The following is a 12,120-nucleotide window of genomic DNA, read 5'->3' on the forward strand; positions in this document are numbered from 1 at the left end:
GGAGAATTTAATAACATCTACAGTAGCCTTGATTTAATAGTATGTTAGGTACTCTATTACATGCTACTTTTTTTAAAACTTCAGAATCCACATAGGATCTATAGTAACTTGCTTTCCACTAAAGCAGTACTTTATAAGCTAGAGGATCTGATTCCCTAACCACACTGGGTAACAGAAAATTCAGGGCATCCTCCTCATTTTAGTCAACATCGTGCAGAGCAGATGGGTGCCTTTCCGAAAAGTCACCCACCTAGTGAAGACAGAGGAGCTACAGCTGAATGTTCCCAAATCCTCATTCAGGATTTAACACAGAGCTCTCGTTGCCTTTCTGGGCCTATGAAAGTGCAGGGCCTCAAGCCACAGAGGATACTATGCTTTTCATATGGCAGAGATGATGCAGAACAGAGCATCCTGTATCTAGATGTCTTCCATAAGTAGATTCTTTTTTCTCTCCCGTTCTAAAATATTTGAGCTGTCTATGTTACATGCCTGGTCCTTCCTCTCTCTCAATCTTCCCTTCTTTAGATGGATATGGAAGGGTCAGCTGGCATCCCGGAAGCCTGATAACATGTATTTTAAAAGTTTCATCAGCGTCAGGATGAAAAGACTCAGAAAACTGGCAAGTGATTCTTTCTTCCACATTGTCTGAGACTTCCATGGTGAAAGATAATTAGTGACAGTTAAATACCAGTCACTTACTGCTGTTTAGCTAATCCTTCTACTTGGATAAGGCCAAATTCATCCTGATTCTGTTTCATACCAATTTTTCCTTATTTAAATATTTGTGGCCATTTTCCCTTTGCACATCTTAAGTGAAGTACTTCCTGATTTCCTGACTCAGTCACAGCTCTATTTATTCTTATATAAGGGCTTCTGGAAATTCACTGTAACTACTACTTGATACAAAATGGTTTACACCATAATCTCATTGCCCCTGATTTTTTTAAATTTGAAAGTACGCTTCACTGCTGTATGGATAAATCACAGTACAAAGCTACCAACTTTCCATTTCCCTCTTTCTTCTACTTTTCGTATTCTCTTGAGAGACTGCTTTGACTAGACAGTCTGTTTTGTTTTATACATATAATGTCACAGAAAAAACTCAGAAAATTAATAACAGTGACTTAATTAAAGAGCCTCTATTAAAAGATTTCATGTCAACAGGTGGCTGAAGACTTCACCTCCAGGGCCTCTCTCCTCTTCTGAGTAAGTGTTCCCAATCTGTCCCACTGGTCACAGATCTTCTGGCACCGATCGTTGACATTCACAGCATCATGATAGTCCAGTTCGCTATTAGAGGCGAAAATAGAGATTAACTTTCCCAGGTGATATGAGGAAGAATGGACAGGAGCTCAAAATAAACAGATAATTTTTCTTTAAAAAAAGATCTGATAGAGAATTGGTGGCGTATTTCAGGGTTTCGCTAATGGTCAACATTGCAAATATGATTGAAATTCTCTGATTATAAGAAAAATTAATAAAACATTTGCTGGTCCACGGATTTCTAAACAGAGACACAGTGTCTTCTCAGTGCCTCAGGCTAACTTTATTTAACTCCCCTCATCGTTTTCTTGGCCAGGCCCCCAGACAGCATTATTTTTAAGTGGCAATGTACCTGTAAATGAAGCCAACTATCTGACCTAGAGGACAGTCCTGTGGGCTGCGCTGAAGCCACAGTGACTAGGACATCAAATGAGTCAAGGGGGAGGGAGGTATCAGCTTGCACCCCTTGTGTCCTTGGCTCCTGTTGAAGGGCACTGGGCCTCACGGCTGGGTGGAGCGTCACGTCCGGAAGGGGCGCTGTGGCCGTGTCTAGCACTGGAAGGACTTGCACAGCCTGGCAGAACAGTCCTTCCTCTTCTGGACAAAGAGGTTCTTACTTGTCTAACGCGGCTAGTGTGACAAGCAAGAACAACAGGATTTCTTAGGAAAGAATTACTCTTCCTCTCCAGCCCTGTCCGTACATCCTAATGGGATCTTTGAGAGGTGAAGTAATTTGAACTTACCATTCAAGCAAATTCTCAACTAAAAGGTTAACCTAGTATCTCTGGCCATAAAAAAAACTTTGAATCCTGTACAAAATTTAACCACCCTTTTAATTAAGATGAAAGTGAAACTCACAGAGGTTTAAAGACATTTTCAGGAGACCTCTCCTTCAAGAACAGTCCAAGATAAGACAACTTTCAGGAAATTCTCTCCTATCCTAACAAATCCATTTCCCTGACTCTTAAATTTATTTCTCCTTTCAACCTTAAATTAAGGCAATGGTTGTTCTTACTTGTTTTTTTTTCCCCTCTTAAATAATGTTAACTTGTCCTTATTGAACGTGACTGTTTCTGTTACTGAATAAAGGAGATGCATGCGGTGGTTATCTGAGGGTTCCTTCAGTGGGTAGGAAGCTCCCTACCACCTAGTTCAAGCTTGTCCAGTCCTTAAGAGCGGCCCTCTACACACACGCACATCACCACACTGAGATGGACTAAGATTCCTGTGCTTATTGTTACAGTCAAAAATCCAAAACCAACCAAAACACACCAGCAATGTGCACAGCCTTGAATACAAAGTGAAAAGGCCATGGCTCTTCAAAATGCAAATATTAAAGAGAAGAAAGACTTACTAACAAAAACCCAGGAATCCTTCTATTGATCCACAATGGACACAGCGACGCTCACCTCCTGGTGGTCATCTTTACAGCACACAGTTCTCACCCTGCCTCTAATGCATATGAAATAGCTTTGCACATACCTGCTTTCAACGAGTGCGGGTTTGAATAACTGTGCATACTACTTTTTATGCACTTTGAGAACTACACAAACACTTTGATTTATTATTTTAGAAAAGGTGAAAAGGACAGGGATGTTACTAACGTTAAGATGAGCACAGATTTAAATTCTGTATGTGGTTCCTCTCTTGACTGTGTGAAGAAAAAGTCATTGGGAATACCAGGAATAATAATAACACAAAATTATTACTAAAATTTTATGGGCAACACTTAAAACCACTCCCAATTACTCATGGGGGCTACTACAGAACATTAATAGCTGGGGTTTCTTTTCATCCTCTTATTTTATTTGTAATTGTTAACGAGCAGCCAAACATTCAACATTTAAGAAGTATGAGAAATAAAATAACGTGAAGGGCACAAATATAGTGTACAAATTGGGTAGGAAGACCATAAATAATTAAGAGTTTATTTGGTCAAGGCTAAAAAATAGGATACTCTTAAAATAGGCCCTATCCATTAATTAAGGAGTTTGCTTTAGTCAAAAGTGAGGAACATAGGAGTTTTAAAATGTAACATATTAAAATAAACATTTATTACTTATTTTTTAAAGTTATATGACAGACTCTAAAAATTTTGCAGATATATCAGTCATTATAAGAGGGAAAAGAGTAGGGCATTAAATTTTGTATTTATGGCAAGGGGGGAAGGGTCTTTAAATATGCTTAGAAACACAGGGGGGAGGCCCCTCTCCCAGAGGGCAGCACAGCCTGGGGCTGCACCTGCACTGAGGGCTCCTGCTCGGGCTTCAAGCAGCCTGGGCTCACCCTCATGCTAGCTGCTCTCATAAAATACAAAGCATAAAAATGAAACAGCACTGATTTGATGATAAAGCAAAGTGGGGCCACAGCATCTCCTTCAGAGGTGAGGCAGTGACTTCTGTTATGTTTTGATTTCTGGATGGGCCATGTAGTCCCATCGCCTGCACCCAGGCCTGAAGGAGGCCGCCCTTCTGAGCTGTGTCCCAGGCCACCATATGGACTGTTCATCTTCTTGGAAGCTGAGCTGCCTGTGCTGGGGTTGGGGGTGCTGCTGGATGGGAGGACAAAGGAGTCTACCGCAACCAGAGAACCAAAGCTGAAGTCAGTTTATCTGTTTGAAAAAGAAAGACAAATGCCATCACAGAGTCCTCCAGCTTGGCTGTCTCTAAATTTAGCACAGGAAAGGAAGGGCAGGCCTCCCTTGCCCCTCCCTGGGAATGCTCTGGGGAAGCCCTTCATGGAATCCTTCCATTGTACCCAGAGCCCATGGGCTTCACAGGGAGGATGGCGTCGGCTGAATGTCAGCAGCTGTGCCTGCAAACAGCACGTACTTGAGCTCCTGCGCAATGGCAGCGATCTGTTCCACCCGGTCCTGGTGCGCCGCCAGGTCGCTCTCAAAGGCCTCATGTTTCCGCAGCAGAGCCCGGACCTCAGTCAGCGACGCCGACTCATAATCCTTCTGCAGCAAGATCTGTTCTTTGCCTGCAAAGGTTGTAACAAGGAGTGTGAATACTCTGATGTTACGCATCAGCTTCTCTGTGCCAGCAAAGTTCTCAGTGAATCATTAAGATTCCAAAGAACCAAGATAAGAGGGGAAAAGAAGGACAGGACTGAAGCTGCGGAGGCAGTATTTCAAGTGGAATTCAGGCCGTTACTCTGCTAATGATGCCCGAGTCCCTCTGTCTGAAAGCTCATGTCTACACATAAAGGGACAAGGGAAGCATGCTGAGTACATTGCAAATAATAAATCTGCATTATTCATCATCCTGAGTAATAAGTACCTGATTTTCCAGTGAGATGCTCAGTTAAGTTAGTAATTATTAGCTCACAAGAGTTACCTGGGATAGTTAGATAAGCTGCTTGTACTCTATTTGCCTACCCACGGGTTCAACCTTTACCCCAATTATTTTTGTTTGAAAGCTTTACTTTTGGTGGTTAAACGTATCTTGTGGTTTTTTTCCTGATAATATTAGAAATTTTTCTCTCTGAACCTCCACCTATTTCCCTACAAATGTTTCTTAAATCAAGCAACCGCTGTGGTTATATCTGGACCCACATTTATTCCCCGGTTGATGACCTTTAAGAACTTAATTCTATAAAGCTAGAAATGGAAAGCAAATGTTCATATATTTAATGATAACAACATAGCACTTACTATGTGCCAGATACTGATTTAAATACTTTATAAATATGAACTCATTAAATCTTCATCAAAACCTGCTGAGGGAGGTATCATTGTTATTTCCACTTTGAAGAGGAAACTGAGGCAATGAGAGGTTAAGAACTTGTCCAAGACACACAGCTGGGAAGTATCAGAGCTGGGGACCCCAACCTGTCCGGCTCCAGGCCCATGTACTAACCATCTTGCTGTGCAGTATCACCAATCAGACAATAATAAAGCAAAAGAGAACCAAAGGAGGAGGGGGACCTCCCTACCCTTTCTCAAAATAGATTATGTGATGGGGGAACGTTTTGTTCTTCTACTTCAGCAAACAGCAGGTAGCCAAAAAAATATGACCCTAGTATCATGGCTCTGGAAACAGGTACGTTTGCAGGGCTTAAAAGAAGTAGATGAATCTTAGTGAAATAAGAAGTTAAGACTACAGAAAACATAGACTATAAATACCTTGCATTCTTCCTTTCCAAGCAGATTTCCTAAGTGGGAAATTATGTTGCTTTGTGGCATTTAGTAAACATTCTGTCAGCAGAAGCGAGGATCTGGGCCAGGGCTGTCTGCCCCACAGTGAGGGAATAAACAGATACTTGTGGAATCAAATAGAAAAAAGTGGGGTAAGACAGGAGGAGGCCAGGCCTTGGTTAAGTATGGGAAGAATGCATCTTGAGTGCCATTTTGTGAAAAAATACATTATCTGCTTGATTAGAAAATAAATCTTCATGCCCACCTCTTGAAGAAATTTAGTCCTGGGACAGCAGAGTGGAGAGAGGTGAGGACACCTGCCCACAGGGTCACAGGCATTAGGGACAGAATGAGTAGTCATTGCATGCTGTGGGTCTGTCCACAGCTCAACTCTGACTTTTCAAACACCCAACCCGAGTCTAGTCTACCTACCATAAGCCCACGTCTCGTGCGTTGAAGCCTTCTGCCTAAACTTCTCCGCCAGGTGTTCCACGCGCTCCAGCCTCCGTATCTCGTTGAGCAACCATTCCTCGTAACCCTTCTCTGCCTGCTCCAGCCTCTGCCAGGCGCCGGCAATGTCCTGGGAGGGTTCGAGGACAAGCAAAGGCAAATGTGCCACGCTGCGGCCTCCTGGGCTTTCCTATAAATCCCCTCCACCACATGTTTGACAGTATTTTCTTCCTGTTTTCTTTTCCTTCCCTCACCCTCCCGACCCAAAATAACCATTCAAGTGTCTGGCTTCTAAATGTCTTAATGATCCCCAGGGCCTTTTAAGGCTAACAAAGTTGTTCTCATCAGCTAGTACATACCTGATGACACCTAAATACTTCTCCAGGTGTGGACAAAGGCAGAGAGGGCTTAAATTTTCTGGCTAGAAGAAGATGAAGCCTCAAAGTGACTCAATCCAAAATGATTCTTACTCAGTGACGGCTCACTCGTCCAGCCAGTGTCAACTATGGCCAGGCACTAGAGAGAGACTTTTCTATAAGAGGAAATAACACCTATGAAGTTCTCTGCCTGTGTGGCTTTCATGATGGTCGGGGGAGAAAGACAATAAATAAGTATTTACACAAGTTCATTTTGGAGAGTGCCATGCTGTGAAGGAAACAGGGTCAAGTGATGCTGAGAACCCAGTGGGGGTGGTTCCTTTAGGCAAGGTACTTAGAGAAGACCCCTCTGAGGAGGTGGCATTTGAGCCGAGGGACAGACATTTGGCTCAGTGACAGAAAAAGTCAGTTATGTGAAGAAGTCGGGAAGGGGCATCCCAGATTGAGGGAACAAGGTCAACAGCCTGAAGAGGGATGTGCTCCACATGCATGTGGGAAGGACCACAGCAAGTCAGGGCAGCTGTGTAGTGAGTGAGGGGTGGGCCAGCAAGAGAGGCGATCATCAGGGTGGGGAGGGGGTCAGACCACATCGGATCCTATAGGCCAGGAAAATGAATCTGAATCTTATTCTAAATATTTTGGGAAGTCACTGGAAGGTTTTGAGAAGGAAGGAGACATGCTCTGATTTGTATTTTAAAAAGATGACAGTGGCTGCCTTGCGGACAATGAATTTTAGGGGGCAAAAGAAAAAGAAGAGCCAGTGAGGGGTTACTGCAGGGTTGAAGGAGAGAGAATGGTGGCTTGTCACAGGCTGATGGCAGTGGAGGTGGAGAGAGGACAGATTTAAGATATAATCTGGAAGCAGAGCCAATGGGTCTGGCTGAGGAACTGGACACAAGAAAATGACAGAAAGGGAGAATCAGTGACACCACCTGGGTTTGGGGCTTTAGTCATTTAGGGGACGGTGATGGCACTTACTAAGACAGAGAACACTGTGGGAGAACTCTTGGATATGTTAGGTGTGGAATGCTTTTGAGACATGCAAGCAGACAGATGATCCTGGAACTGGGGGAGAAGTCAGAGCTGGGGATGTAAAATTTGGGAGGCGTTACAGGTGGTCATTAAAGCCACAGGCCTGGATGAAACCACCTGGAGGGTGCAAAGATAGAGAAGAGGGTCAGCACCAAGCCCAGGAGTTGGCCATCTCCGGGCTGGGGAGAAGAGGAAAATCTTTGAGCAGCATTAGAAGAACTCATTGGTGAGGTAGGAAGAAAAACTGTAAGTTCAAGAGCAGAAAGAATTTCAAGAAGGCAGTGATTAATGGGGTCAAAGCTACAGAGAGTATGAAACTAAAAGTGACAACTGGATTGTCAACATGGATGCCGTTGGCTTTGACAAGAACAGTTCCAGGGGGGTTGGGGGGGGGTGGTGCAGGTAGAAGCCAGATTACTCCAGGTTGAAGAGTAAAAGAAAGAAAGAAAGGAGTGGTGAGGGACTGAAAATCAGTTCCAAAAAGAACTCCCTTTGCATGTTCTGCTGGAAGGGGAGCTGAGAAATAGGACAGTTACTATAGGGAGATGTGGAGTCATAGAGGGTTTTAATTTTTGTCTGGCATATTCTAGAATACTTCTGTATGCTGATGCGAATGATTCAGTACAGAGGGAGAAACTGATGATGCAAAGAGAGGGAGATAAATGTAGGACTAAGTTGTAGAGAAGGTGAAATGGGTAGGTCGTAACAGCAGATAACAGAGGGCATGGGATCTAGATGCTGGTAGACCTAGGGGGAAGACAAGGCTGGGTGGTGAGGAGTGGAGGAGATGGGAGGGCCATTCACCGAGTGTTGAGACCTGGGAAGAAGACAAAGCCGGATGGTGAGGAGAGGAGGAGATGGGGAGGGCCGCTCACTGAGTGTTTACTGGAGGCCTGCCCTTTGTGAGGCACCACACCTATAACAGTTAGGAGTCGAGAACTGCATGATGGTGGGGAGAAAAATATCAAGAATGAAGTGGTTACAGGGCCAAAATTATATTCAGTAACTACAGACTGAAGAAGTCAACGCCTCTTGCTCAGTGGCCCATCAGAGAAAAGATTTTATGAAAAAAGAGGGCTTCCCATGGGACCAGGAGAGCTTCTGAGCCTGGGCTACTCACCGACACCATCTTGCCCTCGGAGGGCATAAAGGCGGGCCGGTTGCTGATCCTCAGCTTGGTTTGCAAGGTGTTGAAGTTGATCTCCAGCTGGCACTTCTCCTGCACCTTAGGGGGCTTGTGCTTCCGACGGTAATCCCGGAAGTCCTCCAGCTTTTTCTGCATAGCTTGCATGGTCTTCTCAGGAGTCCTGTTCTCTAGCCAGGGGATCGTGCGACGAATCCATTCCAAAAGCTGCTCCCAAAACACAAAAATACTGCTGAAATCACCAGCAAGCTGCCCCCTATTGAAAAGCAGAAGCACCTAACAATTTGGAATGCATTAACCTAATGTTCCTAAAATTACAGAAGTATAATACTCCTGACTAAAAGGAGGAAAGGCATGTCTGTGCACTGTGGCATGAATGAAAACTTCAGTATCCACCCACGGCCACCAGTGACCACCCCAACAATATCATACACAGGTCAAAAACTCGAAGTCAGCACGAGCCATATTTTACAAAAATGTGACATTTACAGGAAACTCGGGGACCAGACATTAGCAGACAAATGCTGATGGAGCTTTTAAATGGAAAAAAATGAAAGCAAAAAAATCTGACGTGGTGGAATGTTGTATAATAAAATCAGCAAAGATTTGGGTTTAACTTAAAATGTATTCATATTTTAAATAAGCTCAAATCTAACGAATTTATTAGACAAATGTATTGTAAATCTGGGACTGACAAGGCCAAAGTCTATTTTAATTTAATATCTAGCTTTCAAGGAAATCCACATGATAAAAGTGACAATGGTAGTGAATGCCTAAGGATGAGGTACAGACCTCCTTCTCTATAATTACTACCATGGCCTCAGAAATGATCTGCTGAAAAGCCACTAATAATTTAACTTATGATCACTTGGAAAATGACAGCATATAAGAATAAAAATTAGTTAAAATGGTGATATACCCATAGCCTAAGAGTTTGAGGAGGATAAACGAAGGACCATGTAAGAAAAGGAGGGAGAGAATTACTGAGGATGGTCTGTCCTTCGGTCCTGGTCATGCTTCAACCCTGAAGTGGATCAGCGGCATTAAACAATGCCACCAAACTGGATTTCCCCAAAGCACCAGGGAATATACACTCAGAATATAAACTCAGTGTAATTAGACTGGATTAATATAAACCACTACCTAGGAAGATTTATTCTAAGTGCCCCAATACTTTCCCCAGTACAGATCAAATGTCAGCTAAATTAATTCAGAGCAAAAATTATTTGGTCTCCGATACATGTCACTGTGATTGAGGTCAATCTGGAGAGGATGTGGCTGTGGCACTCGCTCAGCCCGTATCTCGTACGGGGAACACAGTGTAGCGGCAATGATGAGACTGCTCAGTTTCTATTTATGCTATAACAAGAACAAAAAAAGAGCAACATGGAAAGTGCTATTCGAACCAAGAATCTGGCTGAAGAGCTGTAGAATGGCCTCATGGAAACTCGTGCTCAAATATCTTGGACGGAGGGCTCTGTCTTCCCCAATTTCCCTCTTGATATTTATATACACACACAAGGCTGAGTCATGTCTCCCCACAGGGCAAGTTCCTTTGACGCTGGGCCACTGTGTGGAGCAGGGCTCCTGAATATGGAGAGCACCTTATGTGATGTCAGTAGCCAATGAAGCAGGAAAAAAACAAGTAATGAATGTCATCTAAGGGAATGCAACCCTGGAGGTGTCCACCGAGGATGGAATCATATTCTACTTCTCAAAACAGGCCAACTAGCGCGATGCTTTGGGATGGTTGCAAAGACCCCCAGGATTACCTTTGGGTCAATAACACATTGCTACAAGATGAACCGCCTCTGAGGTCAAGTATATTTCCCTACTTTTATTCTATCTGAGATGAAAAATGCAAAGAAAAAAAACACTGACAATCTGTGTTCCCCCTGTGTGCCTCACCCTCTGGGTGGGTACGGACAGGACTGCAGGTCACCCGTTTCCTTTACCTCACTTGCTAGCCTCTCATATTCTTCCATCAGCCTCTCATTCTCTTGATTCACAGCAAGAACCTTACATATCCTGTTAGCTGCTGTCTCGGCCTGTAAAACACAATAGGTAAACAGGACAGCTCTGTCGACACGGATGCACGTACACAAAACTGAACGTGGCGGGGCATGAGAGGTAATGAGGGAGATGGCGTGCTGTACATGGTGCAGATTCTAGGTTAGGGTGGAATAAGATTGAGGGTATGGCAGTTTAATACCATGAATCATTTCACACCTTTTTTACAGTTTTCACACAGACTTACACGGCAGGCTGAACATACTGTAGGGAATAATGGGGAGATACCGTTAGTCTAAAACACAAGCTTTGTAAAACATCAAGCAAGTTAGTAACAGAAATATACGGGTCAAGGAACCCAAAACCTCCGGTCCCTGAATGTCCACCTGAGCACTGTACTGACCTCAGGACTATGGGGTGAGAACTCTCTGAATAACATTAGCCTTTGGAAATCAAAGCAAAAGTGACTGGGTCCTGAACATATATGTTATTGCGCTTGAGTTCACAGAAGGCCTCTTCTCCTGAACGGAACAGGTAGAACTTGCTAGATCCTTCCACAGAGCTGAACTTGCTTAAAGACTTTGTGTCACCTACATGGGAAGTCACTGAGGTAATACGTAATTCTCTATCATCGTTTTGTGGGGGGAACTTGGGGCAGGAATGGCAAAGTGCCTTGAACCATGATCAGATGATGAATTAAGAAGAGCAACTTGCCCATCAGCTCCCAGGCCCACAGCCTGCCCCAAAGTCTCCCCTCTAAAGCCCAAATATGGGCCGATTTCTGGTTACCACCATTTGCTGGTGTTGGTCTTAAAGAAATAACAGAAATAACATAACCTTTGTCCATCTCAGTCTATCAGGATTCTCCAAGCGCCGATATGTGAAGGAGCGAGAAGCACAAACAGCTGCGCATGGAGAAAGCTGAAGGACATTCACCCACAATGCCCCTCAAGCTGTTTGTCTTAAGGAATGTGAATTTTTTGAGGTTCTAACACTGTTACCTTTCACTATTTCAATTAAAATAAGATTAGTCTTATGAAGATATTACAACAAATCACTGAACCATGAAGGCAATTTCTAGGCAGAGGAGACTAAGGGCGCACTGGAAAGGCATCATTTCTCTTTGTCACATTTCCCCTTTCCCCTTTAGTGCTCAATGAACACGGCTCAATTTTCATGGCGCTTGTTGTTTCCTAAAGCACAAATATTTCCCACAATTTAAATAAAAGTAATGTCTTAGGAGAGAGAGATAAAAACACTTCAGGAACTGGCTAAAGTTAAAGCTGTTAAAAAAAGTATTCACAGTTTGGAACGTGCCATATTAGGTCATTAGAAAACACTCAGGAAGATTCTGAGGTAAGATGTGAAGCACACGAACACACACCCAGGTACCCACACGCGTGCGCACACACACACACAACTAGAACCGACGCAGAAGAGCAGCACGGCAACCGGATGGACAAGTGTTGAATACCTGCTCCGCTCCCGCAAAAGCATGGTAGAAGCAAGAAACGTATGTCATGATAGCTCTTTCATCTGGTTTGGGAGTGTTCACAATGTCTGAAGGGAGGGAAGAATAACACAGAAAACAAACACACACAGATGAAGAATAGAAACCAGGGTGGAGAAAGGGAAGAACAAATTGGTTCACACTGATTGATTTTCTCTGTTTCCTGGGCCCACAATCCTGAACCTCATGAAGGCGC

The 12,120-nt window shown here is 43.7% G+C and overlaps 1 protein-coding gene across 1 annotated transcript in view; it reads right to left on the reverse strand.

The window, feature by feature from the left end:
- The window catches only part of ACTN2 (actinin alpha 2), a 66,225-nt gene that overhangs the window by 14,207 nt on the left and 39,898 nt on the right, over window positions 1-12,120 (reverse strand). Inside the window, exons 8-13 of the mRNA XM_014846524.3 lie at window positions 11,889-11,974; window positions 10,360-10,452; window positions 8,381-8,611; window positions 5,834-5,981; window positions 4,095-4,245; window positions 1,182-1,290 (exon numbers count right to left, since the gene is read on the reverse strand). Coding sequence (XP_014702010.1) covers window positions 1,182-1,290; window positions 4,095-4,245; window positions 5,834-5,981; window positions 8,381-8,611; window positions 10,360-10,452; window positions 11,889-11,974 — 818 coding nt within the window. The remainder of the gene's footprint in view (window positions 1-1,181; window positions 1,291-4,094; window positions 4,246-5,833; window positions 5,982-8,380; window positions 8,612-10,359; window positions 10,453-11,888; window positions 11,975-12,120) is intronic.

This window comes from Equus asinus, chromosome 2 (assembly GCF_041296235.1).
Source record: "Equus asinus isolate D_3611 breed Donkey chromosome 2, EquAss-T2T_v2, whole genome shotgun sequence".
NCBI lineage: Eukaryota > Metazoa > Chordata > Mammalia > Perissodactyla > Equidae > Equus > Equus asinus.